The following is a 27,060-nucleotide window of genomic DNA, read 5'->3' on the forward strand; positions in this document are numbered from 1 at the left end:
CAGCTCATCTTTTGCTGATTCACTTCCCTTCTATAACATACTGTCTTCTTCAATCTCTAGTACATCATCTCGGGTTGAACTTTGGAGCCTCGCGCGCCAATGACGGCGCATATATGGAAAGCTGCACATCACCCGCGTATACAATTATCTTTTCGAAGAGCTCACAATGCTCGATTCATAGCGGTAAGTTCGAATGATCGGCTGCTAATATCACTCCCACAATTCACTAGACTGACCGTTTCAGACTGATTCAAGGAATCGCTTATCGAAATGCTGGGCGCCAACAGGAGGTATCTCACCACAAGATGGAGAGCAAGGTGAGTTCCCCAGACCTGTCTAGTAGGACGTTGCCTAATGAACTAGATGACTCACATGCTCTTCTCCTACGAGGGGGCTTTCTACGCCAGGTAATACCTCTATCCACTCTTTCCAACACCCATCTCATCACGTGTAGGCCCACTCAGGAGTTTTCCACCTCCTTCCCCTCGGCCTCCGTGTGCAAAACAAACTCGAAGGCCTCATAGACAAGTATATGCACTCCATCAGCGCCTCAAAAGTCTCCCTCTCTTCAATCACCACAGAAGCGCTATGGCGACAGTCGGGCCGCTACTCAGCGAACTCAGAACTTCTCCGAATCAATGACCGGAAAGAATCAGGATTTTTATTATCGCCTACTCATGAGGAAGAAATCACTGCACTAGTCGCTAGTATGGTACACTCGTACAAAGATTTACCACTGCGGTTGTATCAGGTAGGGAGAAAGTATAGGGATGAACGACGACCAAGGCAGGGATTATTAAGGGCGAAAGAGTTTATGATGAAGGACCTGTATACATTCGACCATTCTCCGCAAGATGCACTCAAGACCTACGAAGCAGTTCGGCAAGCCTACAACAACATCTTCAATGACCTTAAACTGCCTTACCTGGTCGCAGATGCGGACTCTGGAAATATGGGCGGCAAACTCTCCCATGAATACCACTTCGTCTCACAGAAAGGCGAAGATAATGTCTGGTCATGTAATTCCTGCGAATATGTTGCAAATGAAGAGCTAGTGGAGAAGAAGACAGCATTGCCATCAGGGGCACGATCACCAGAAGAAAATTCTCGGTATATCTTCAGGGGTATAAGCGTCGACCGTAAAACAGAGATCCAGATCCAGATCGGACGCCCTTCGTCGGCCTCTGGAGAGGAGCACGTATCCTGGAACCGCGTGTCGGAGTTTGTAAACTTGCACGCAGTCAAGAAGGCACTTCCCGACAACGTAGAACTCGACACTGGAATTGAGGCTTCTACACTCACCGAGCTTCTAGACAATACCGACAAGAGAGGCATGGTGCTTCTCCGTGACCGTGCTTGCTTCGGTGAGCTTGAAGATCCCTCTGTACCGGATCTCACCATCACAAAACCGGGCGATGCGTGTTCCCGGTGCTCTACCGGGCACCTCGACGTCCAGAAAGCCATCGAAGTCGGCCATACATTCCATCTCGGCACCCGCTACAGTGAGCCCCTCAACGCAATGATCGCCGTACCGGACAAAAGCACAAAAGAGGCCATGCAGATGGGCTGTCACGGTATTGGCGTCTCACGCATCATCGGCGCGGTAGCGTCCCTTCTCTCCGACGAGAAAGGCCTGAATTGGCCAAGGGTCATTGCGCCGTATGAAGCTGTCATTCTTACTTCCCCACAAACCAATGAAGGGGAGGCGTTGGACGTATACGACGCTCTGTGCGGTACACAGAGTAAAGCGCAAGGCACAGTAGATGGAAAGGCATATGTGGATTTGGTGCTTGATGACAGGCCGATCAAGAGTCTAGGGTGGAAGTTGAGGGATGCGGATCTAATTGGGTATCCTGTCATCGTTGTGTTGGGGCGAGGATGGAAGGAGAGAAAGGAGGTGGAGGTTCAGTGTCGGAGGTTGGGAGTCAAGAAGGAAGTGGGATTGGGTGATTTGAGGAGCATGGTGGTAGAGATGCTAGACCAACTGTAGGCCGTACATGTCTCTGCGTACAAGTCTGTGTGGAGCGAATACACGTATTCAAAAACGTAATGTAAGATACGAGTCACTGCTAGAGAGGTACATGTAAATTATATGATTCGATTCATTTTATTTAGGTTCATCCTAAGGGTATCATGAGGGTTTTCCGCCAAATATGCACATCTCAAATACAAGTGTAAGAGGAAACAATACAGCCAATAACGAGACCGAGCCCTGCTCCTGCGCCGAGCTCCATATATGTATGGTAGAAATAAGTAATCATACTCGCCTGTGCCGCTGCGCATTAATGCCGTTGAAGTGATATGGTGTGGTATAGAAGCCTTCCAGCCGGTCGAGTTCCACCATTGCTTGCTTTCGTAATCCATTTTCTGTAAACGCCTGCCGTGAAGACATCAAAAACCCAATGCTCTAAAAAGTTGAAGTCGCGAGTAACAAAACATTCCTATCGTCGTGCGCCGCCCACTTCCACGGAGTGAGATGTTCGTTCAAATTGGAGCTTCCGCCGCTTCGCCAGGTTCCCCTGGGCGTTATCCTCTCCGCCTGTCGAATCTGCGTATTCGTCTCCATAGCCTTCGCCATAGCCTTGAAATGCAGCGTCTGTGTACTGTCGTTTCGATCCTGTGCGTTCTGGTCTCGATGCCCCCCTGTGCGTAGCGGGATTGCTTGGTGTCGGCGCCGACGATGCGAATGGTGTGGTTCGTTGTGGTGGTCCGTCTTGCGGCTTCGGTTTCACGGTGTCGTCTGTGCCGATGTACGCACGGTATTTAGCCGTGTCTGCCGTTGGAAGTGGGCCTGGAGCCATGCCTGCAAATGCGCCATCGAGGAGTTTGCCAAACTCTGGAGCCAATGCCGTCTGATCTGGGGTCAGAGCTCTTTCTAGCTCTTTCCCTTGCACTTTGAGTACGTGCCAGTCGTCCTCGGGTATGAAGAGGGGATCGAGGAATACTCTGTCCATCTTGGTTGCCTTTGGCTTGCCTGCTATCTGCAGATACTTGATGTGCCCCTCGTAGGATTTTCGAAGCTTATTGATCTTCTCTCCTGTAACCGGATCGTTTCTAGCGACCGAGCTAGCCAGAGAATTTAGACTGTACAGATCGAAAAGATTTTGCGAGCCGTGCGGTCTCGACATTGTGTGTTCTTCTTGGGGGGCTTTGAACAATAGACTCCCGCAGGTGCCCACAGAAGCTCTTAATCGTCCGTCCTTTGTGTATAGAAATTGGCCTTGCCGATTATGGTTGGAAGGCCTGTGGTTACGCAACCGCACTGTGTCATCCTCGGCACTGTCGTCCATCATCGCATCGCCGTCGCTGTCAAGATTTGCACTGGACATGACTCCAGCGGTACTTGCGGGGGTCGGAAATGGGTGGAGTATAGAGGCCGATGTCGCCGATTGTGAGAGCGACTGCGACATGGGAACCGAGGATTGCGGGGACATGTCCGAGGACGCGGCCGTGGAAGTCATGGCAAATGCTCCATTAGAGTGCGAACTCATCGAGGGATAGGGTGGCGATGTGGGTGTGCGAGGGTGAATGGGCGTCTTTGTCGTCTGTCCCGCCAAGGCGGCGACGTCAAAAGGCGGCGAGGCGGGAGAGAATCTTCCAATCGAGTCCAAACGTTGCCGTTTTGCGCTGGGATCCGACATAGAGGCCGTCTCGCGAGGCGCAGGTGAGGGGCGGAGGCCCGTAGGCGGGCGACGGGTGTGCAAAGGGTGCGTGGCAGCGCTCGTAATGAGAACGCTTGGCGTCTTCGCGCGGGTCGAACCGTCCAACCGCGGCAGAAAGGTGGGCGCTCTACTCGATAGTGCGCATTCGAAAAGAGCAGCGGTACTCGTGGATGTGCTTGGGGTCGGCAACGTGTGCTTGGGGTGGTGGTGGTCGGTGGAGATGTGAAGGAGAGACGCTGGCTTGACCAGGCCGTCTGGGTTGAAGAAACGCTGATCCACCCTAGCTGCTCGCGCACGTGACCTGACCTGACCCTAAGCCACGGATCCATCCAGCGTCGAGGCATACTCATCATCAACGACAAGACAAATCAAACCGTCGCTCCACGTAACTCAATGCCTGCCTTTGGCCAGTATGGATGACAATAGCACCCGCGTCGGCAACGCTGCTGCACCCGCTGTCCCGCCCAACGCGCCCAACAAAGTGCAACAACCGAAACCGCAGTCCTTGCCGTCACGTGCTGGTCCCAGCTCCATTCTGGTCTCGCCGCGCCAGAAGGGCAATCCTATTCTGAACAGCGTCCGCTCAGTTGCATGGGAGTACTCGGACATTCCCGCCGACTATGTCGTTGGCGCGACGACCTGCGCCCTGTTTCTGTCACTCAAATACCATCGCCTCCATCCCGAGTACATTTATAATCGCATTCGCGACTTAAAAGGCCAATATAATCTGCGCATACTGCTTACTATGGTCGACATCGAGAACCACGAAGATCCCCTGCGAGAGCTGTCCAAGACATCGCTGGTCAATAACGTCACCGTCCTGCTATGCTGGAGCGCTCAGGAAGCCGGGCGCTACCTTGAAAACTTCAAAGTATTCGAGAATGCTGCACCGACTAGCATCCGCGCCCAGCAGTCCTCCACATATGCTGAGAACATGGTCGACTTCATTACAGCACCTCGCAGCATCAACAAAACAGATGCTGTTGGCCTGGTATCGAATTTCGGGAGCATTCGCACCGCAATCACTGCTAGGCCTGAGGAGATTGGACTTATTGCTGGCTGGGGAGACAAAAAGGTTCAGCGCTGGTGCAACGCAGTGAGAGAGCCATTTAGGGTCAAGCAGGCAGCGAGACGGGGCATTAGCCGCGACGATACCCAAGCGACCATGTCAAGGGACATCTCGCTGGCAGAAGGTGAGAACCAGACACCGATTCGAACTGATACTGAAGACACTGCACGTCGAAGAGTAGACGAAGCAGTGCCTCTCGCCGCGGAGATGGAGGGGGCCAGGTCTGCCGTGGTTGCCGAGTCAGATGCAGACAAGCGACCTGACCATCGTCCTGCTGAAGTTGAACAGGAGGCCTTGGGTGAGATTAACATGGGTGGTGTAGGCATTCGTCCTGAAAGTCAGACTACTGCATCTAAGATAGCAAAGAGGAAGCAAACAGAGGAGGAGCTGAGCGAAGGCGTTATGGCAGCACTAAGCAAACTAAGAAAGCAGTAGTCGAGGCTCATGCACATAGTAACATAATCATAAACTAATACCAAGAAGCGCTTAGACCTCAGGGACTACCTGTTGCGCTATCGCAGTCTATGGATATTCTTTGAGAGTAGGAAGATCTTGGATTCCGTTGATACACTGTTTTTTTGAGTCAACATTCAATCAGGGTAAACATAATTCGATTTTCACGCACTACAAAGTTCTTTTGAATCACGTCGCATAGATATCTAATTAGTAGATAACTATCGTGAACTCATTGTGCACAGGGCTCGACTACTTTAAGTGGTCCCACAGTTTGAGGGCGTAAAATGGGTTGAGAACTGGTATTGTATCATGTGATGACCAGCCGTGGCTACCTGAGTATATATATATATAGCTGCCGGTCCTCTTACAGATTTGCTTATTCAAAACTGCTCTGTTAATAACAGTTAGGTTTCCGGGTACATATAGTCGAGGCCCAGACTAGACCCTAGTTAGTCTTACATCATTGGTGGCTCCTAGTAGTTCTTCCCCTCCTTGCAGCCTACCCGTACAACCTTTGTAGCAAACACCCGCCTTCATATACTCGCCACTCTACTTCTACCACCAGAATACCCTGTCGGTAACGACTTCCAGGATGGCTCGCTTCGAGTTGCTGCCTGCTGAGCTCCAGCTTCAAATATTCAGTTACCTTTACAGCTCGGACGTCAAGGCTGCGCGCGCCGTCAGCAGAAAGTTGCGAGACAATGCAACGCCCGCGTTATTTCGCACCGTCGTTGCGTGTGCACGCTATCAGGCTATGGGCGCATTTCAGAAAGTCGCACTCCACCCAGTCTATCCAACTTACGTCAAGGAAATCATCTTCGATGGATCAGTGTATGAAGCAAGGCTTGCACTATACGAGCATGCTTATAATCATGAAGTTGAGGAGCTTCGAGGGGGATCCCACTGGGGAAAGCGAAGCAGGTATGTACCGTGTTGACATAACTAGAGGCTGTTCGTTAAGGCTCACACGTCTGCAGGTGGAAGCGATACCAGGTGCTGTACCAAGAACAGGAGGATATGAAGACTAGCGGTGTCCTTCTACAGACAATAGCACGAGCATTGGAGTGGATGCCCAATGTTTCCTCGATTGTGTACTCGCCTCATCCGCACCTCGTTCCCGTCGAGGCCAAAGATATGCGCGATTTGGTTCCAAGAGGCACTGCCCGTTCCTCTAGTTTTCCGTCGTATCAAATGAGCAACGGGTTTGCTGGCGTGCATCATCCATTTCGTCAGCTCATCGGGGCCATCTATCTGTCAAAGTATGCCGGCATCCGCGAATTCACAGTCGAAGCGTATCAGAAGCATCATTCTGGTACGCAATTTTCGCTGAGTGTCTTCGATTTCCCAGAGGCGGTCGACCTACAAGCCGGTCAACACTTCTTCCAGCACCTAACGAAACTCGAACTGAACATAGCGCTTCAGGAGTCTAGGAGTAGAATGGGTGGTGTCGACGTCCATCGGAGTCTCAAACAACTCGCCAATCTGGCCAGTCTCCTCACCGCTACCAAAGATCTGCGGCATCTGGCTTTCCACGTTGCAAACTGGAAGTGCTCTGCGAGCCTTATGTATGGCTTCATAATATCAGACGAGCAGCCTATCTTCCGTAATTTGGGTCTCCGAACAACATGGGACAAACTACAATCGTTGAGCCTGGAGGGCATATACGCCGACGAAAAAGACTTTACGGATCTGATCAAGCGCCATAAGACTACTTTGAGGTCCCTTGTGTTCGGGAAATGCAGTCTATGCTCCGGTGTCTGGGCAGAGATTGTCGATGAGGCAGTGTTTGGTTCGATGACTGCATCGTTCGTGTTGGATCGAGTCAACGAGATACATCTTCCAGGAGTGGACTGGATGACACTTAGCACAATAGAGAAAGAGAACTGGAGGTATGAAGGCCGCCTTCTGGTGTCGATAGATGGCGAGCGAACATTCGTACGTACATGCTCTAACTGAGAGACATTGAAGCCATCGCTGATGAGAAAAGATCAATACCAATTCCAGTAAGAAGTCGGTCTACGACTTGCGGTCGTAAAGCTAGCATAGTTGTTATGAGACCGCGTCATATCCTACACACTGGTCGCAACTTTTGGACCCCAATCCGTCCTTCGGTTGAAAAAACGCGGTCTCTCTTGCGCTTCGATGCCAAGTTGCGAGATCGTTCTGGTGTCTTGGCCCGCAAGCACTCGCAGCGAATTGGTCACTTTGCGCCCCAAGCGATTGGCCAGTGGTACAGATGCGGACCCAGATGACAGTTCGCGTGTAGACACGATCTACAGCGCCAGAATGGCGGTAAGTGCGAGACTCCGTGGGTGTCTAATATTACAGCAGGGTTGCATTCAAGACGGTTCCCGTGCATGCCAATGTCCCAGCGTTCTCTCATTTGTCTATCGGATCTACCAGCGATGCGTGTGTTGGACAAAGCTAAAGCATGGCCGCTTACGCACCCCACAAACCAGACGTCTCCGAGGGCTGAATGCACTACCGTTGCCGTTACTGTTCCTGTCTCTAATAACTTTTACTGCTTTTCGTTTAACATTTGTCCGTGCATTCTCAGTGTGCTTGTGTTCTCGCCATTCTGAAGCAGCATGTCTTCCTCACATCTTTTCACGTTTTCTTTTACCGAGCCTCTATTCTTGTTAGTTTTCGCCCGCGCTACGCAACCAAATAGTTCTTGGAGGTATGTATGCCCTACAGTGAAAGGGCAAAGCCTGGTCTGACGTACGCACTGACGAGGGGCGCATACTGTTCGCGTAGGTGATCGGTGATCGCATGACCAGGCCCCGCCTACTGCACAGGGCTGTTGATTGCGTTAAAGCAAAAGCAAATATCTCAAATTAGGTCAGTAGGTCTGCGACCCATGAGGGGCGAAGTTACGCTTGCCGTGCCTGAAGGGCTGCATTAATATCAACCAAGCAACGGCAGGGGCAACCTAGTGTACCGGCCTTATGGTCCTTGAGCCTCCTCTCTCCGAATCGTCCCACACATCGAGCTACAGCACTAATCATGCTCCCGCCAACCAGTTCAGAAGACCCCCAATAGAGCCATTGTCTTTACTCTCTCGGCCACGTCACGGAGTCTGCCTTAGGCTTCCGTCCAATGAGAATCCGTACGCCCTTCCTAGCTTGCCCTCCTACCGCGCCCTCCCGCCGCGCCCTGGCTGCTGGACTACGCAAATGCGCGACCGTCCCATCTCACCAGATTTGGCCATCAGCAGGCCATCCTCTTAGCGGATGTGAGGTCAAGAGGACTGTCGCCTTTCCTGGCGAACCAGCTGCACCAATCTATATACGTCCCGCAGGATGTCACGCAGCCGAATCATCACCAGAGGCATACCTGGAAGATTCTGTTTAAACCGAATACGATGGTACGTGTTGCTGTCGGAGGCATGCTAAGTCCCGCGGGCACGGCTGCCTAAGGCCGGAGGGGCAAATAGCGACGTGAACAATAGAGCAGGACTACGACTATGTTCGCCTCTGCTCTAGTACCCTCTGTTTTTAAGTGACCCCAGTCCCGCATCACATACAGCTTCTGAGTACATCTATCTACCAGAGCCCTAGATTGCTTACGTCTGGCCATACTTGCGACTGACTCACCGTCCCTGGGAACTCTTAGCCAGGTCAAGGACGAAGCTCCTGAACTTGACTTATCATTCTTTCCCCCGGCTTTCCGTTGCGTGACTCACCCGAGCAGTTTTGCTGTGGCCTAGATACCGCTTCGTCCTCTAGTTAGATCATACACCGAACACTACACCACTCGGCCTCATTCGAGCAAGCCATATTACGAACCAAGATGTCGCGTTCACAGCAGCCAGACCGTCCTAGTCAGAACGGCCCGAGCCGAAATAGCCATGGTCGAGACCGTTTCGGCTCTCGCACTTCTGCACAAAATGTGAACGATACAGTATGTTGGCCATTGCTGCCTATGTACACAGGTCACTAACCATTGTTTACAGCCTGGAAACCAAGGCACCTCGTCACAATCCGAGCAAGTCTCTCGCCAGCGCACTTCTGAGGTTCATGACTACGGAGCCCGAGACGACTCAGACCCATACCATCATTCACCTTATGACAACCAGCAAGACTACGCACATCGACAATACCGGCAATACACCCAAGTGACTCGCCCATGGGAAACTCCTGACGAAACTCCTAACCCAGATCTGCATCAAACTGTTGACTCCCCTGCACTGAATATCCTCCCCCGGCCATATCAGCCTTTGCCGCCAACTCCAGCTCCAAGTTATCAAACTCGTGGCGCTGGTCAAGATAACAATGAGCGTCTGACGTTCTCCAATCTTGAAGACCACGATCAACGCAGGACATCGACGAGTACCATGAGGACCATGATGCGAGAAAGCCAGCGTGCTGGACCTTATGATGCTGTCGGGTACATCAGGCAAGACGAAAGATTGTATGAGTATGGCGCATATGAAGAGCAGGATGTAAGAAGCCACACTTCATACTCATACTAAGTACTAGAAGGACAGCATAATTTTCAGTAACGAAGGCGCCCAGTGGTTCTTATATCTGGTCTCATTATATTCTTCCGGCATGGAGTACGTAGGGGCGTTGTTGAGTAGGCTGTGTTTTCAGCTCTAGGCTTCAGCATAGTAGTGATCATCTGGCGCTTATGGTGTCTTGTTTAATGATCAAGTTCATACTTCTGTGGCGAGTCAGGGCTTGATGCCTGGCCTCAGCCTTGCGCTTGCGCTTGCTATTCTCCTTTCACCGCTTCGATGGGACGTGGAGGAGTAAACGGGGGCTAGGGATCGTTTACAGTCGGAGTTCATGGTAGTTTAATGTTCACATGTCTCTTCCATTAAAGCATAGCACTGCAGTCTCAATTCTTCGGTCATAGTAACTTGCGAATGCATCAACCTAGCGGTGCTGTTGTTGACGTGCTTCGTGCCAACCCCGCTCCTGTACGATTGGCCCCCAACGTCATATCATATCATATCATGTCAGCATCAGCAGAGCCTCATCCATCCCGCCCGAGTCGTGCGCAAGTAAGCTACGCGACACCCTCCCGACGCATTTTGTGCCCGCCCCTGTAGTTTTCACTCTAAATGGGGGGCCTAAATGGTGTTATCTTTCAGCTCTGATGTGCCCTTCAGATACTAAGCTGCGAACCGACGTCCTGCAACCCCGTAATTTTGTGCCGCATAGAGCCAAGAATCACCGGAAACCTGAGGGTTGCCATGACACGTCACTCGCACATGGGTCGAATATAGTTGATGCTCGCCCTGGAGGACTTCGGCAAACGGTATAATCTGCGAGAAGGTAAATTTAGCATCGTTGGAGGCATACCAGCCGGTCCTCCCATGAAGGACTCCTCAGCTCGTTTGGATGAACTCTGAGGATGAGGCTCTGTGGAAGCCAGGAAACACGAGGCCTGCTAAGACCTCTTCATACCGTAGAGGAGGGCAACGTGTTCCAGGGAGGGCGTGTCATTGGGTCTTTTGGAGCCTCAGCCAGAGCCCCTTGGTGCGGTGCATATGCATGTGAACCAGGGAGGTCGCACATATGCACGTGATGGAGGCTCCGTCCTCTTGGTCTGGCATAGGGCGACGTGCTGCCATTAACGTGTCACGTAGGGCGACTGATGGACGCCAAACCCTTACGCAGGGCAATAGCTGCTAAGTTGTCCCTTCTCGTAAATCAGCAAACGGAACGCCGGCCGGCCTTTGTTGATTCGCTCAGTACCTTTTTTTGCTTTTGCTGGAGGTGATGAGATTCTGATTGCGCATATAACCGACGACGAACTGTGTTGGCAAGTGAGCTGATAGCTGATAACGGTTGCGACGACGACGAGGTGACGGTTGGATGGCGGTGGTGTTGTGTCCACCCAGACGCTTGGACATACGGGCCACCCCAATAGCGGGGAAATTAGCGCGCTTGGGCCCACTAAGCCTTATACGAACGTCGCCGGTCAAAGAATTAAGAGAATGTCATGCAGTATGCCTCTAATCTGGCATTTCCAGCGGGGTTTCGCCTCATTATTCGCTTTGGAGGACTTTGAAGAGTGGGTACTTGTTAGACGCTATTGATAAGGCAGCTGGTAGATGATAATGGCCTCGCTGGAGGCCGCTCTCAGGAGCGAACATTGACTCAATCGCGGGGCCCCAGGGCGAAGGGCTAATTTTGGCTGGGGAGTCCTGCAGGAATTTTCGGCAATCACAGCAGCTTCCGGGTGGCACGAGGCTCGAGTCCTGCAAGACCGGCATTGGCAACGGTAATTCGGGAGTCCTTGGGTATTCAGACCGTCGTGTCGACGTCTCCCACCCGCCGGCTGTTTGTGGGCTAGCAACTTGGAAATATCCTGTGCTCTTATCGTTTCTAGCGACCATGATGAGTGGACCATGCACCTAGACGAGCCCAGCCAGCTATCAAGCGGCTCATCAGTACATCGGTGTTGTGTTACCGTAAGCGCGGAGAGACTCCCCATGTTCCAAGACATTCTCCAATGGACGGACCGCACGGTAGACTTGCCAACAAAATCGCACCTGGTTGCTACGATTCGTGTTGCTCCTACTCGCTTCATTTGAACGCCGGGGTAAAACGCGGGAGCCGAGGCTAGGCCGACGTGGAGGCGCCCAATGCTTGTTGAGGTTTTCAGGTTCTGAGGCTGCGGGGTTGTCCTTTCTCCTTGACCGGAATCAGTTGTTGGCATAGGTACACAGGGACTCCGCCTCCCTCAAGGCATTCATCAAGGCAGAAGCGCTAGAATAGCCCCAAAAATATTCGGGATTCTCATGAAAGTGCGGTGTGTTTGACCGCAATTCCAGATACTATGTTGTAGGCAGTGCTGATTATCATTCTGGGGTATATCAAAGAGCATTGCCTCCGAGCGATTTCCGCGAGATCTGGCTCGTCAGTAGTTTCAATTAATCTCCCACTCGTTTTACGCAAGCAGCGCAGCAACTGCTGCTATTCCTCGCGATTCTTGACGACCGGTCAACCCCACGCCTGCAGCAGGTGAAAGCACACAAAGACGCGCGTTCCTCCTGGACTCGCAAAAGATTTCTCAAGCGAAGTATCCGACTTACTCACTCCGCGTTGGAGGCCTCCTCGCCGTCGCCGGTGTCGTTCGAGCCAGGATAGCCTTGCTTCACTTGTCGAAAGCTAGGGTTGTCGTCATCGCCGACGCCTATTCTGGACCCCTTCTGGATTGCAACATGGATGCTAGAGACGTGGAATTGCCCAACATCGATGCCGCTCAATGATCGCCCGACAATCCACCACATCTAGCTCGCTTGATCCGTCTCTTGGTATTCATGTGAGCACGCGTCTAGGCATTGTCTGATTTTAGACGCGTACATTGTTTTGCTCATATGCGCAGTTGTCCTCCGGGCCATACTACCGCCGAGGTTAATTCAAGCCTCAGGCAACACGATTGCACAGATCTTCGACTTCACACCAATGCCATCGCTCCAATGGTATCAACGTCTGCGACTGGCTCTTTACAGTGCCGCAAGATGAGGCAAAGGGGGACATATACACATATAGCGCGGCCCGGGGGTAACCGACGTGCTGCCACGTCCGCCCACGCCCTCTTTTGCCTTCTTTCTCGACCTATGGATCTGGATTGCCGCCGCCGACATGGCTAGAAGGGCTTCATGTCGCGAGGTCCTTCATCCCGAGTGCAAGAGCGTGTTTCACAAACAGGGTTTCGTGTCATTACCAATTAATTTGCTGTATAATCCTGCAGCACATCAGTATGTTCCTTCGGGAAGAACCCATTTACCTTCGATGATGACGTCTGGCCCTTTCCACGACGGTTAGGGTTGATAAGTGTCCTCCACTCTTGCTACCTCCCGGCGTCAAATATTTGGACTGGTTCCCCGCTGTAGCAACATGCACATCCAGATTGAATCACGGAGTGGCTGGAGATTTACGTGAGTTCGTGATACCGTCCAGTGCTTTAGTGCCTTTGATATAGCTTATTGACTGGCACCCAGAGTCACTTCGTCTGACCATAACGTCGTCAAGGAGACTACACGGCCCCGCACCAAGTCATTCGTTAATTACGATTCCAAAAAGACATCGACAGTCGGCGACGAGCCGCCTACACCGAAGCTTACATCAAAAGTGTCGCGCCGACGTAGCTTTCGAAAACGTGTTGGTCGGTTCCTTGTCCACTTTCGAATGCATCCCGAAGATACCGCATTCACCAATTGCGACGCCAGTGACCTCCTACCGCCGTATGAACATCGTCAAGAACACTACGAACTTCCTGCAGACTCGTTACTTCAAGAGCTCCCTGATTTCATACCTGAGATCTTCGGAGAGTACTCATTTGAGCTTGGATGCCACGACGAGCACCACGTCGAATACTCCCCCATGGATTACGTGAACCACCAAAGCGCTCCTTCGTGGTCGCAAGTACCCAACAAACGAAGCTACCCCACTATAGGGTATGCAATACCACCGGCATCCCAATCAATAGCAACACCGGTGTATAATCCAAGTCCGAATACCGCGTATCAGCTATGCGCTTTACCAGGCATAATCAGAGGAGGGCAATCAGACAATTCATCGCCGGTTTCACCCTTCACGCCCAAATTGGAGGTCGGCCTGGGAACACAACAACAATCCGACTCTGGCTTCTCTAACGGAAACGTGTCGCCTCACGACTCGATCTCGCCCGTCGTACACCAATATGCAACGGATGGGGCAGTCTACCAGGAGATGCAAGGTTACCCTTATTGTCCGACTCTTACGACTCCAGCTAGGGCATATTCAACAGTGCTTCCCGCTTCTCCCACACCAACCACAGACAACGACTCCTTCAACTATCAACACTATACGAACCTACATTCTACCTCTTCGTCCTCATTCCGGAATTTGACGCCATATCTACAGCCAAGTCAAGAGTCGCTCACATCACAACAGTCAATTCCTAATCCTGAGACACCCTGGTTTGATTACGAAGACCACCGCCCTGATTCTTGGGAAAATATTGGCTCGGCACGGGCCCGTCAAATGATCCAGGAACCTGGAATGATTGACCGAGACAACATCAATCATTGGTCCCAGGGCATTGTGCCTGATGAGAGACATAGTCTGGCGCTTTCCCCTACTGAGCTTTGTGGTCACGAAACCGTCCTGACAAACAATTATCCCAATGAAGATACAACCTTAGAATACCCTCCAATGGTGTGCAACGACTGCGGAACCGAGTTTCACGGCAAGTACGCAGACCTCCTCAGAACCAGCTTACAATCAAGACACTCGCTGACTTTGTACAACAGGTACCGTCAGGGAAACTTGAGAAGGCATGTCCGTGAGACACACAGCTTGCTTAAATCTGCGGTGGGTAAGGCATGCCGCGTTTGTAAGCAAGTCTATAATCGCACCGACGCCAAACGCAAGCACGAATGGAAGAAACATCGCCTGCCTGATGCAAAGCCGAATAAGCGTGCGAAACTCATGATACCAGTGGCGACATATTGATCGGCTGTGGCTTCACCATGTCATGGCGCAGATCGGGCGCAGGCAACGCTCTTACTTTCATAGTCGTCTCAGATCGCTTGCGACGGATTTTTCCCTTTTACTAGGGGGTTCGACGTTCTGCTTCATTCAGGTGGAACCTAACCGAGGGCGTGGATCGCATCCTAATTCTTGTATATATCTTAACATCTTAATCACTGCAACTTCCACCAGAGTCGGCCAGTGACCTATACCCAGTAGTTTTCTATCGATAGCCAGTTTTGTTAGCATAATCCCTAGAGTCTCCATATTCGTAGGGCTGGTCGCTTAATCCTAGAACCCCGTGACGTCGGTAGGGGCATACGGCTTAGACCGTAACACGACATCGGCAGGAAGTCATGTGCAGAATCCTTCGGATTAAGGCGCCCGTGACGGGTATCACACCACTTTGATTATCCAGTCAATGTTCTGCGGAGCGCCCGCCGTAACGCCTTGTTATCAGTGGTTGCCAGGGTGCCACGTTGTCAGCGATCCAAGCAAGCCCGTTGCCCTCGAGGCTCCCACAAGTGATGTCGAGATAAGCATCGTTATGCATCGAGGCTCATTCCTGCCATATGCAGCATATGATAGAAAAGGCGAAGGGCATATTATGCGCCCACTTTTATGCATGTTCCCCGATCCTTCCTGCTTGTGCCAATGCCACCGACTTCGTGACGCAGACAAGGCGCGTTGTGCTCGACATTCCTACCTATGACAAGGCTCTTGCCAGCTTTCAGCTTGAATGTGACTCTTTCCAGACCACCCGGGGGTCTGGGTGAATGTCATCTATTATTTTGGCTCCAGATTCGGGCCACCGATAGCCTCAGGATCAGTCATGACGGAAGTATGGTTCCAGCCTTGTTTTGCGGCGTAGTCCCGTCAAGTGGTGTGTAGGATTCAAGTGGCCGTTTATGCATTTAGGCGAGCCATCCGACATATAACGGCCGAGGATTATAGCGAGTGAGAGCTGAATAATGGGTCAAAAAGGCGTGTCGAGCCCACTCCTCCCGGGATGTGACACACGATTAGGAATCGGACCGAAGCTGACACCGATTACAATATTTTCCACATGCAGTGGAAGCGGCCTGAAATTGATGAATTCGAGGCTTTGAGCGCAAAGGGACATCTAGGCGATTCCGCGATAGCTCCAAATATAGGTCCACCTAACCTTTGGCGAAAGCATGGCTCTTGCAAGACCTAGATAACGACGCGAGTCCCCGAAGTGGCGAGAACGGGACTACAGTGCTACAGGGAAACGTACACTTGCGATTTGCGAAAAGCACAGCGACAAGGTGGTACTACTGTAACTTGTCTAGCTTCGAATATGGGCGCTCCCAGGTCGTGCGAGAGCGACATGAAAATTATCGTTAACTTCCGAGCATATCGAAGACACCCTGCACAACCAAATTCAGGCCAGTAACCTCCAGCAGACTGACGAAGCTATTAAAAATCTGCCATTTTCCAGTTTCAGCATCGAAGGCCCAGGGATGCTTGTTAGTGTTGCATGGAGCTAGTTGGTGCGAAAATGGTGTGCACGCGCGAGTAAGCATACCAAAGCTGCCTCACTATAATGAACAGAATCCCCGTGAGAGCTTTGGGCTCACAGTACTGACGATGAGCCAATGGCAGCATTGGGAGGGTAGGCCGGCCCATGATCCGGCTAATTGATAATGGCCGCTTGTCGGACGACAGTGTTGCAGCTGACGAGCTTCATGTTTGGCCCCCCTTTCCTTGGTGTAATTTGATGGATTGCCTTTGATTACGAATGCCTTGCTGTTCGTTGTAGGTGATCACCCCCAGCAGGGCCATCCTGATATGATGCGACTTTCATGGTTACGAGAATAGCAACCTTGAGTACGTGTCAGAAGCGGTGTTTACGCGGTATGTAGGCATTCGTTCCAAAGCGCATAGTAAGATCAGGTCTTCCAAGAGCCAAGAGTGCTATAACCCCCCGGTATTGTACGGATTATGTCACCTCGAAACGGTTATTGGTCGGGTTTGGCCGTGAACCTGTCGTATGACAGCAGAATTTGTTGGTGAATGATTTTCTGTAGCGAGAGACAACCTGCAGCTAGGGTAATTATGAAGCGGGACCAGGTATTAGAGTAATGCTGAGACAAAATTTTGACAGCGCACCCCTTACGGTGTAGTGCGGCTCTGCTGCGGCGACCCTTGTAGGCGTGCGTCGTGCTATGGACATGGTCTAGGGTAGTTGCGCGCCATGTCTTATAATTTTCCACTACTATGCTCGAAAGAGACGTTGGATCATACGTTAGTTGTGGTCCAAGAAGACCACTAAGTGTGGCCAAAAGCTCGGCGGGTGATACGAATGGTAGGCTAATCAGGTTGTGAAGCAGCGGGCTCATGTACGTGGTATTGGGAATGCTCATGTCATCGTGATTCCGGTAGGTCGATCAACTTGTGACGAATGGCCACTCTAACCCCAGATTGAGCCCACATGGAACTTTTCAACGCGACTGGGAAAGTGGTATGCGGCACAAGATGATATCCGATCCGTTCGACTTGTTCATAAACTCCTGATTTTTCAAGGGGACTCGCTTCTCACGGCATCGGGATGTTGGCGCAAGCGGTCAAGTTAATGTCAATGGGCAAGCTTCTCTCGATTAGTTGGCCCCTCTTAATTCGGACGTTGTTTGGCGGATATGTTGGCGGAGAAATGTCGACACGGGCTGTGTCAAGAATCCTATACAATCTTGGTCGATTGAAGGTGCCGTACGTGACAAGATCCCAAGCAGTAATTGCAGCTCCGTCCAGACTAAGGATGCCATTGTCCTCTTTGAGGTGTCCAATATAGCCCCACAGGGTATAGAGTTGCTCTGCAGATGCGATGGATGGCTGGCACGGGTAGGGTAGCCGCTATGACGAATCCAGGCGAATATGCAAGCCATTATTGGGGCGGTTTCATGTCCGGCAATGATCTTAGTAGTGCATTTAGCGTAGGCGATTGTAGCGAGATGTTTCATTGCAGTGCACCTTCTTGTTTAGTTGTAGTTTTTGAACGCTTGTCGTGGTGCCGAATGCGCGTAAGATCAACCAACTCCCCCCGCTTTCGCGTCGCTGTCATTTATTCGACGCAGGGAGAAGCGCGCGTCAACCGATCGGGTTTGCACTCATGGTGTGCATGGAGAGAAAATTGCAGGCCCAAGCGAATGCTGGTGTCTATTCTCTCATATGGCTAGCACTGGATGTACTTGAGCGAAGGCGCATACGCACTTTATGCGAACACGGATGATCGCACCTTTTTCCGTCAATGCCCTTCCAGGAATCTTCGAGGAATGATCTCGAGGCCTTGGTGAACATGGTAGCCGGGCGGGCATCCGTGGAGATCCAGCTGTTTCTGGCCCGAAAGAACATGCTCCATGGCTATCCCAGCAGATCGCTGTCTCAATGCGGTAGCCCGCTCAGCTGCAATCTCTCTTGCAGCAGCACGTACGTACGTTCTTCACGAAGCTGCGATGTGCGCCTAGTCGCGCTAGCTTCAGCACTAGAGGAGTGGAGACGGATCATGTCTTTCTTAGTAGTCATGTATCGTAGAGGCGAGGGTAGTGAGTTAGGCTCCAGAAACGTCATGAGGTTGTGTCGACCAGTTGTCAGCTACCCACCTTCACTGCTTGCGAGAAGCCCCCCCGTCCAAATGCATATTAGATCTACACACGCACGCATGCCACCAGCATGGAAGCGAAAAATATGTGCATCATCCATCAATGCGACGGGAAGCCTACGGTGTAGACTTTTGGCGTGTCGCCCAGGCGGCGATTAAAGGGGCTAGCAGAGGGGTTTGACTATTGGGTCCCATTTTTGCATAGGAATATCTCGGCCGTCCCCCGGCATGTTCGAGCTCTGTCTAAGAAAAGTGGTAGTCGTGCTACAAGGATCACTACTCTTCTAGCTCTCCTCGTGTGATGTCTTTCGCGAATAGTTCTTCGAGGCGTGCTCCTGCGCGGGCGACACGTGTGCGCAATTTGGAGCGTTATTAAGCCAGCCGGCTGCAAGGAGCATATCTGAGCGTGCGCACAGCCTCCTAAATACACATTTACGTCCTCCTATCTGCCTTTATTCTGCCTCGCGTGTTGGATCTGGGATCCCCGGTTCTGTTCTTCTTCCACATTCCCGCTGGTTTGGACTAAGGCTTCCTTCATCGTAGAGAGCTCTTCCTAGGACTAGACAAGCCGCAACTGACAACGACGTTTCACTAGGCCCGGGATACTATAATGTACTCGCTCGCGGCCCTAACACCCCTGACGATTTCTTTTTGACAAGTCCGGTAAGCTAGATCGCTTTCTGTTGCTCGGATGGGAGATCGTGTTAGATCTTCGATGACAACGCCCGTCTTTTGATCTTACTAACGAATAGTATCATTGGCCCAACAATACGTCCCCGGGCGCATTGTCATGCTCTACACAGCCTGCATCCTCTCGAAGGAAGCTCATCGCCCTGTCGACCGTACGTACTCGTCTCGTATCCCTTCGGCTGTACAACACACTGGTGGTTGCCGCTCGAACCTAACCCTGAAAGGAGTCCTATTTGCGCAACTTCACAACACGCAAGTCCAAATATATGAGTACTTGAGAGTGCTCAAAAAGTGAAGCGGACGGCACCCCGGAGTGTATTGAGCTTTCCGGGGAGAGTGCTGAAGCTTCATAGGTGCGCGAGCTCGTTTATGTTCCATGCCCATGTCGACACCCTCTAGCCCCAGCTTTTCCCAATCGTGGACTGCTTGAACAGGGACACTAGTCGCTTCAGTCCTCCCCCAGAACTGTCCGATCAACTTGACAAGACGGGTTTCCAAGCTGGAACCGGTATTTCGTCGTGCTCGTCCTTCAATTACCAGCCTGGCTGGGGTAGTGCCTTGGCGGGCACCCAACACAGGCAAGTAGTCATACTACTCCAGGACTCTTGTTCCTAGCTCTTCCCTTACTACCGCTCCAAGCATAACATATAGACTTCGTCTACTCCTTGTCAGTATTGCGCTATCGATAGAGCCTATTTTCCACCCTTTCATCGCTTTCGAAATTGCGTCGCTCCTCCAAACGTCTCAAGGCATTCTCGCACCCTCTTAAATCATCTTGAGCCTCAAAAGTCCTGACGGCGCGATAGATCTTCAGTACGGAACGACGGAAACCCATCCATGATCATAGCTCTACCGCTTGACACCATGGCTGACCGTCAGACTAGTTGGATGGGAGAGTACGAGGAACGAACATCGAACGAACGTCAGTCTCAGCAACCCAACAACCAGGCCCGTTCAACACAACACGATGTAAACAACTCGTCCTCCTTGGGAAGTCTCGTGAATATGAACTCCCCATCGATAAGTCGCTACGGGCCCCAAGGTGTTTTGTACCACCCGCACACGAGACGGACGCAGTACCAGGCTCTACCTGAGGGTGCTCAATCGCGAACGCCAGCTCCTAGTCAGGAAGGCTTCGATCCAGAACACTATTGGAGGATGGGCGGGCTGCACTTTCCGGTCTTCGGCGAGAACTCAAGCGATCAATCTACCCGGCCTCATCCCCAAACGATCTGGCCAGGGTCGTCCTACGACACGAACGGTACGGGAAACCCAGCGGGTTTTGGTGAGGAGCCTCGACCTATACCTGGAGATCGATACAATCGGTTCACCTCGCCAGCTGCCACGGAAGGCCACCCAGCCTACTTACAGCAACAGGTTGCCGATGTAGATCAGAATTCTGGGATAGCTAGTGGCACCTCAGTATACACCTTCAACACCTCCCCCTTTGATATAAACCAGATAGATCCAGCTGACCCTGGATGTCTGGCTTCAGAGGTGAACACTGTGGGCAACAAGAACTCTGAGCCGTGGTCGTTCTTTGAACCAAACAACGGATGTCCAATTCCATGGCAATGCGACGATAGCGAGTCGATTATTCAACAAGACATGTCGGATACAACGCCTTCGATGGGTACTCATGATAACACGGCATCGAACCATGTTCCAAATCAAGATCTGTCAACGCAAATGTCGACTGTGGACCTGGGCCAGCCTGACATGATGACCAGCATGACCTTTACCGAGCACCCTCATCAACCGTCGACTTCCTTCCAATCCGTGTCCAACGACACGTTCCGTCCTTTCTTGTGGCGCATCGAGAGGTCGGCAACTCCCCAGACGACTCCGCTTGATGTTGATACACGAGAAGACAACACCTACACTCTGTAAGCCCAGTCCACTCTGGAGAGTCGAAGTCTCATTAATTCAATAGGAATCCTGGAGGTGAAAACAGCCATCTCGCCCCACAAACACCAACAGCGTCTGAACCACCCTCTACCCCTACCGATGCTTCCTCACCTGCAGCGCCAGAACAACTGTGTTGCAACGAGTCGAGTTGCAACACTATGTTTACTGGCCTTTACCGAAAAGGAAACCTAGCCAGACACAAGCGACAGTACCACAAAGGCCCAGTGGTATATATTTGTGAGAGTCCCTTGTGCGACAAGGTGTTTCGGCGGAAGGACGCTCGCTTGAAGCACTATCGAAATTACCACCCGCATCTTGCTTCCAAAACCCCATATGTACCCCGAGGTCCTCAACGGCAGCAGCCAGGAAGAGATCAGGATCACGATTTGAATAGCATCTCCGGTTGGACTTGAGAGACGCTTGGACAAGCAGCGACCATAAATTTGTCAGAGGAACCCCTCCTCATGCACAATCACAACACCAAGACCATCTCGTACATTCTCGGAACGACGTCTTTTTTTGCAGCATCTTCGATAGCTTGGTCGGTGTCTCCATAGACTCGATGCATGGGCTCAAAGCCTCGGCGTGTGCGGCCCGCTTCTCGTGCCGCTGCAGATCCTTCCCTAATGTTGGCAATATTTAGCCCACGCATTGCGATTTCTTGTCTTCTCTTTCTTAATGTAATGACGATCATGGGTTGTTGTATGAAGTTGACCATTAGGTACATTCGGTCTTTGCTCTTGTTGGCTCATCACGGATTTGTATCGATTGGATTTGGTTCTTGTTGGTGTTTGGGTGTTCGGTATACGTTGGTGATGAAGAGGTCCTGGCATCGTTGCATATCCTGACCGGATGTTGCTCCGGCAGATACGACGAGAGACCAGCGACGTGTCGACTAGCAACTCTGCCGGCAGCCAACAACGCCATACGCTGCACGTGGGGGGGTCTGTTCATGATAGTATCAGCCGTTTTACATTGTCGTCGATGATGTTGGATGCTTCGTGTCGATTCAGAGAGATTGATGGCGGACGTGGGCACTAAGATTGTTAAGAGTCAGGGTCCCTTAGGAGCACGGGCTGGGCTTGACCATATCTTGACCCTAGTTTGAGACTAGGCATCCTCAATGACAAGGACCGGCTACATATAGCCGACAGCGAAGCCTGGATGTCGACGAGTGATCCGTGTTATCTAGCAATCAAAAGGAAACAACGTCCCAGCAGCAGCAGCCTTGCGTCCCATCCCGACGGTGGTTATAGGTCGTGGTCCTAACACAGAAGAGGGGCCGGGCGTGGTACGAACAAGCCGCTACCCGTGGAACGGAAGTGAAGCGACGTCTCAAAGCTTTGTATGATTTTGATTTGGAAACGTTCATGTTCCTGTGGACGACCGGTTCAACCTGTAGACAGAAGAGGTAGCCTAGACGCTGATCATGAAAGTGAAGCAATAACGCTTGGTACGCAAGGAATAACACAACTTTCTTTTTTCGTGCGATCCTCTCTTGTTACTTTGGTTTTATCATGTCGCGGGATCTTCGGCTGTGTTGCGCAAAAGCGTAGGTGGGCCAACTGTTCGTTTGTTTTGCTCACAAGACTAGGCCTGGTGGTAGGGTATCCATATATACCTGAGCAGCACAACCTTCCTTTCCATTAGCCTATTCTAGTGGCGATCCTCTTACGCTCTTACCGACCACCTGTTGACTCACCAATGAGGTACAGGTGTTAACTTACATCGACCCCTGCCACCTGTCGAGCTCCTTCCTACCGCCTCTAGTGATGACGAGTCGCTCCCGAGAACCTTGATAAGCGCTCGTAATCAATCCTCCAGGCTTATGTAGATCGGTTCAATCCCACCGGACGCCTCGATTCTCCCAGGTCGAGAACACAAATCTTGACAGCCAACAACCCAGCGCAGCAATGCCTGCATATGAAAACAGGGTTGCCTCCTGGCGTGGATGCGCCTGCCAGTCGTCGCAAGGGCGCATGTCAGACTCGAATCGGTGACCAGTCAGTATGTGCACCTGAACAGTCATTTCGCGCGTTTGAGAAAATGGTGGTTTGGGGCCTTAAGAGGATTTCCAAAGCGCCTGCGCCCTAGTTGAGCTATCGCTGTGGCTTGGGGCCTTACTGTCAACGTTATATCATCTTGTCAAGGTTGCAGAACGATTGTTACGTAGCTCAATCCTACTCCTTGGTGTATAACTGGACTCGAGAATATGCACAGCACTCATATCAACTGTACACCAGTGGACAAAGTTGCTTTTTAGCCCAAATTAGGGGGTCCAAGCCAACGACCTGAACTCCCGGAATCATCTACGCCACCCAGAAAGCAGGGACGTATGCTCCACGTAACCCCAATGTGCTGAAACTCTCTGTGACATCGCCGACCTTTACGACGCGATTATGTGGGATTTCGCCATCAGCGTGGCTCAGCCCCCCTGCATCATCGCGAACTTAAACAATGCATACGGCGAGCCCGAAGGCTACAAATTGCCACAAGGGCGAATTTGTCATCTCTAATATTCTTTTATGCCCAAGGGGTTCGTATCGGTAGGTCTGCGCGAGATGAGGTTGAAAAAATATGCTGTAGCCAACCTTGGAAACTGCACAATGCTTGTACATGCATGATTGGTCAGACGGCTCGGCTGATAGACGGCGATACTAAACCTTCTTTAGGTTTCTGTAGTCTTCTATACCAGTCGAAGACTACATGACAAGTCGAATCTTCCAATCGTAGAGATGACGAGCTGCTAACTTTGGGTCACCGTTCCATACCTGCCCTCCCATCTGGCATCATTCAATACGCCTTCATAGATCTGTTCCAGCCCAAGTCGCCCTACGCATGCCCAATGTCGTGGACTCTTCCCAGGGAACCTGAGGATCCCCGCGTTTCCAGCCCGACGATTTTCAGTCCCGTTCCCATGGCTCCGGTGAGGCTACTCAAATAGCGTCAACAAACGGTGCCTAACCAGCATTGCCGCCCTACGCGACCCGACTTTCTGAGGAAACTTGGCTTTACTCCAGGCGAGCTGTCATCTTTTGAACCCGAGCAGAAATCGCAACGACGACTAAGTGTTGCGCTAGCATGGTCCAGTTGTCCTTCAAGAACCCACAGCTTGATTTCCTAATTTTTCATTTATGAAATACTACTTCTCATTTGAGTATTGGAGACAGTTTTCCCAGTCCTGTCTCAAGGCAAATATTCATATCAAGATCAGCAAGGTAAAATAATTCTATTGACTTCATAGGGCATGCTTTCTTCTCGAACTGCCTCGGAAGGTAGTACAACGGGATTTTCAAAAAGATGACCAACGAACTATTTCCACTGAAGCGATTCTAATATCTAACTTCGTATATTAGTTAGCGATCTTTTAAGGCCAACATCGAGAGGGTATGCAACTATTTTTAGAGGATCCTACCATATGGGTGTCTGGTTCAGACTGGCTATCAAGTATTAAATTAATGAACCTAATAACAACAAAGACGACAACAACAATCTTAGATGAACACTAGCTAAGATATAGAAGTTCTCTTCGAGATTCGGTTTTGCTAACACATAATTTAACCTGCAAAAACGCTCTTCTCTGACTGCGTAAGTTAAAACGAGGACGCGTTATCTAACTCTTGAATTTCCTGTCTGAAAGTAAAGTTATCGCGCCAGCAAGAGCGGATTATATAACGCAGTAGGAGATGTCTCTGGCCCTTGAACATCAGACGAGTAGCGTGCAGCCGTAGATGGCAACATCTTAGAAACAATTGATTGTTACAGCCGCGGGATGTGTTCTTCGTTGCGTGATAGGCTCTCCTACTGTCTGCTTGGGTCGGCTCATGTACCAGCGGCCAAGGTGGTGCTGCAATAGCACTGCATTAGCAACGTGCCCTGGGTTCCGAGTTCGAATCACTCCGTTGCACACAAAAACAAGCAGCTGCATTTTTGCACTGCTTCGTCACTAGTCACGGATACCAGGCAGAGTATGTAGTATCTACAACAGTGTAGAAATATCACGGAGTAGCAGACACCCCGCCTGAAGGATTCGCAGTGGTTCTAAAGAAGAATAAAGTAGAGCTCCAAACAGAGATCTCTTAAGAGATCACATCCACATCCCGTCGAAATATAGCAGCACGCTGAATAACCACGGGTACGCCTTGCGCACTGGAGGAGATCGAATCGCTAGCATGGCGACTGCTTTCTATCCCGTAATCCGGCCCGTCCCATGATGATACGTGCGCTGATGTCGTAATACGCCATTATCGAGCCAGAACCAAGCCAAGTGGAGTCGTTCTGCGGGCGGCAGTGTGGGCTGGCGCTTAGCTGGTGTTTTGTGGCTAGCCTCGGTAGGCAAGCGTAAAACGGGTTGACGCCATCGTTGGGAAATCGGCAGAGCAGGTCTGGCCATAGGACATGCTTCTCTGATGGTGTGTGTGTGTGCGTATGGAGATGGTTGAATACGAAAAGCCGTGCAGATCCATATTGGCAGATTGCGTTCATGCACCACTTGCAGCGGGGGTGGCTAACCTTGCAGCGTGTGATTGCTGGATTTATTGCCTGAGGCCCACAGCAGTTCCCAAATGGTTCGAGATCTGTACTCAAGCGTTCTGATGCAAACAATCGCGCTTCAATCACCGTCAATCGAGTCCCCTGTGGCTATCGTCGTGTACAATGGCGTATCGCTCTCGCTTAAGCTTACTCGAATGAGTTCATCATGTCCTCACTCTCCACAATCGCCAAGGAGATTAATGATCAGGCCATCAATCTAGTCTTAAACTCACACATTGTGACAGGATTTAGAGTCACCTAGTGGTCTTCACCTGCAGCTGCTTCTCAGCTGCGATGGATTGGCGATATAATGCTAGCACGTGCATTCACCGTGGCGCAACAATATACTGGGTCCCTTGCGCATCCCGACGACCCCTCCAAAATGAAAGCATGTTATCTACGAACCGCGTCTAGAACCACGCTTAGGTGCGGATAAGAGTGCAACGAACGTATGGGAGGCTCTGCGCTTCGTACATGATTGGTATGGCTAGCTGGAGCTGGCTTGCTGCTCTCCACTTTCGGGTGCCGTGGCGGGCATCTTTCTGAATCAGTCGATTGACCGCGGCCCCGTATGTGTAGCACCCACCCTCTGCACATGCGGCATATGCGGTACATGCAAGCCTCATGCCGCTGCTCCTCACCCATTCCCCATATCACCCTGATAAAGATGGGACCGGATCAGAGGAGAGCAACAGAGCGCAACTCGGGGACTTTGCATGTAGAGGGTCGAAGAAGCGGATGGTTAGTTGGACGTGTATACAAGTGACTCGAAATAGGAGCAGTATCGTTGCGAGATCGTTTACACCGTGTTGTGAAGATGGCGACGGCTGGGGAAAGGATCTCCGCAGCCATTCCCGGGGCGGGTGAACATGCCGCGCTGCCTCCACCCTGTTAACAAGTGCGTCAACATCCTAGATGCAAGTCGCGAGAGGAGAGGTGCTGTAAGCGATCTCACATGCGCTGTACACTAAAGGCTGTCTCCGGAGATGAGTACTGTGCAGATTGATAACTGGACGATAGCCCACCGCATAGACCCGATGGACTCTTTCTGGGATCACTCAACTTTGGAGGCTCTGTGTCAGCCAAATTATGGCCGATTCTGTTTTCTACCTGTCTTGTTGCTCGTTGACCCGAGCCTCCCCGTGGAATAACTGCTTGAGCATTGCGCATGGCAGCCTGGGTCGCCTCCCGCTGCTGACAAACGGTTGCTCCTTTTCAACCATATGGGGACTCACAAGCTCTTGACGCATGTTCCGCTTGCCTGCCTCGACATACGACGGTCCGTCTACCTGCCATCGCCTCGAGCTATTGGACTTGCAGGGCATGTTGGATCTATTGCTCAAGGTCCTCGTCGTCCAGATTGTGGCTGTGATAAGTGGGCATACCAGACAAGCTATCGCCCGGTTGACTCGGCGCTCTTGCAGATGTGACGAAGCGTACAATGGCATTGAGATTCCGCCTGCTGTTCGTGTTGTTCTAATGGGTCTGGGTAGCCTCGTCGTCGCTGACACGGTTTGGCGATGACCAAATTGGCGCGGCCTTGTCTCCCAGCGCTCGGGCGTCCCCGTCTGAGGTCAATTACTGGCGCGAGGAAGGAGGACGAAAGCAGACCTTGTCGTCTGCCAGTTGTTCGACATTCACACCGCTTTT

At 51.5% G+C, this 27,060-nt stretch overlaps 8 protein-coding genes across 8 annotated transcripts; 6 read left to right on the forward strand and 2 right to left on the reverse strand.

Moving 5' to 3' along the window:
- Positions 1–99: 99 nt before the first annotated feature.
- Positions 100–1,990, forward strand: K460DRAFT_380735 (prolyl-tRNA synthetase; the record flags this gene model as incomplete). The annotated part of the gene is made up of 4 exons (XM_040935285.1): positions 100–183; positions 245–317; positions 364–407; positions 455–1,990. The coding sequence occupies 4 exons, from the start codon at positions 100–102 to the stop codon at positions 1,988–1,990; spliced, it is 1,737 nt and encodes a 578-aa protein (XP_040783550.1).
- A 451-nt stretch (positions 1,991–2,441) lies between these two features.
- On the reverse strand, positions 2,442–3,641 carry K460DRAFT_359526 (Rox3-domain-containing protein; the record flags this gene model as incomplete). Its single annotated transcript, XM_040932201.1, has 1 exon — positions 2,442–3,641. The coding sequence occupies one exon, from the start codon at positions 3,639–3,641 to the stop codon at positions 2,442–2,444; it is 1,200 nt and encodes a 399-aa protein (XP_040783551.1).
- Positions 3,642–4,018: 377 nt separating this feature from the next.
- On the forward strand, positions 4,019–5,356 carry K460DRAFT_370968 (mating-type switching protein swi10). Its single transcript, XM_040934256.1, has one exon. It carries the CDS (start codon positions 4,075–4,077, stop codon positions 5,164–5,166), a length of 1,092 nt encoding a protein of 363 aa, XP_040783552.1. The 5' UTR covers positions 4,019–4,074; the 3' UTR covers positions 5,167–5,356.
- Positions 5,357–5,779: 423 nt separating this feature from the next.
- On the forward strand, positions 5,780–7,222 carry K460DRAFT_410383 (uncharacterized protein; the record flags this gene model as incomplete). The annotated part of the gene is made up of 3 exons (XM_040937370.1): positions 5,780–6,108; positions 6,165–7,122; positions 7,175–7,222. The coding sequence occupies 3 exons, from the start codon at positions 5,780–5,782 to the stop codon at positions 7,220–7,222; spliced, it is 1,335 nt and encodes a 444-aa protein (XP_040783553.1).
- Positions 7,223–8,979: 1,757 nt separating this feature from the next.
- On the forward strand, positions 8,980–9,661 carry K460DRAFT_359529 (uncharacterized protein; the record flags this gene model as incomplete). Its single annotated transcript, XM_040932202.1, has 2 exons — positions 8,980–9,090; positions 9,143–9,661. 2 exons carry the CDS (start codon positions 8,980–8,982, stop codon positions 9,659–9,661), a joined length of 630 nt encoding a protein of 209 aa, XP_040783554.1.
- A 3,109-nt stretch (positions 9,662–12,770) lies between these two features.
- On the forward strand, positions 12,771–14,862 carry K460DRAFT_196161 (uncharacterized protein). The gene is made up of 2 exons (XM_040927156.1): positions 12,771–13,084; positions 13,148–14,862. Exons 1-2 carry the CDS (start codon positions 13,044–13,046, stop codon positions 14,640–14,642), a joined length of 1,536 nt encoding a protein of 511 aa, XP_040783555.1. The 5' UTR covers positions 12,771–13,043; the 3' UTR covers positions 14,643–14,862.
- Positions 14,863–19,535: 4,673 nt separating this feature from the next.
- On the forward strand, positions 19,536–21,227 carry K460DRAFT_196148 (uncharacterized protein). The gene has a single exon (XM_040927155.1). It carries the CDS (start codon positions 19,807–19,809, stop codon positions 20,857–20,859), a length of 1,053 nt encoding a protein of 350 aa, XP_040783556.1. The 5' UTR covers positions 19,536–19,806; the 3' UTR covers positions 20,860–21,227.
- Positions 20,729–21,218, reverse strand: K460DRAFT_370981 (uncharacterized protein). The gene has a single exon (XM_040934257.1). The coding sequence runs from the start codon at positions 21,208–21,210 to the stop codon at positions 21,040–21,042; it is 171 nt and encodes a 56-aa protein (XP_040783557.1). The 5' UTR covers positions 21,211–21,218; the 3' UTR covers positions 20,729–21,039.
- Positions 21,228–27,060: the final 5,833 nt, after the last annotated feature.

This window comes from Cucurbitaria berberidis, assembly GCF_010015615.1.
Source record: "Cucurbitaria berberidis CBS 394.84 unplaced genomic scaffold K460scaffold_6, whole genome shotgun sequence".
NCBI lineage: Eukaryota > Fungi > Ascomycota > Dothideomycetes > Pleosporales > Cucurbitariaceae > Cucurbitaria > Cucurbitaria berberidis.

Excerpts from the sequence above, each read along its gene's own strand:
- K460DRAFT_370968 (XM_040934256.1), top strand. The coding sequence starts at position 4,075 with ATGGATGACAATAGCACCCGCGTCGGCAACGCTGCTGCACCCGCTGTC.
- K460DRAFT_196161 (XM_040927156.1), top strand. The coding sequence starts at position 13,044 with ATGCACATCCAGATTGAATCACGGAGTGGCTGGAGATTTAC. Across the intron at positions 13,085-13,147 it reads CGGAGTGGCTGGAGATTTAC|AGTCACTTCGTCTGACCATA; the intron begins GTGAGTTCGTGA and ends ACTGGCACCCAG.
- K460DRAFT_196148 (XM_040927155.1), top strand. The coding sequence starts at position 19,807 with ATGATCATAGCTCTACCGCTTGACACCATGGCTGACCGTCAGACTAGT.
- K460DRAFT_370981 (XM_040934257.1), bottom strand. The coding sequence starts at position 21,210 with ATGGGGTTTTGGAAGCAAGATGCGGGTGGTAATTTCGATAGTGCTTCA.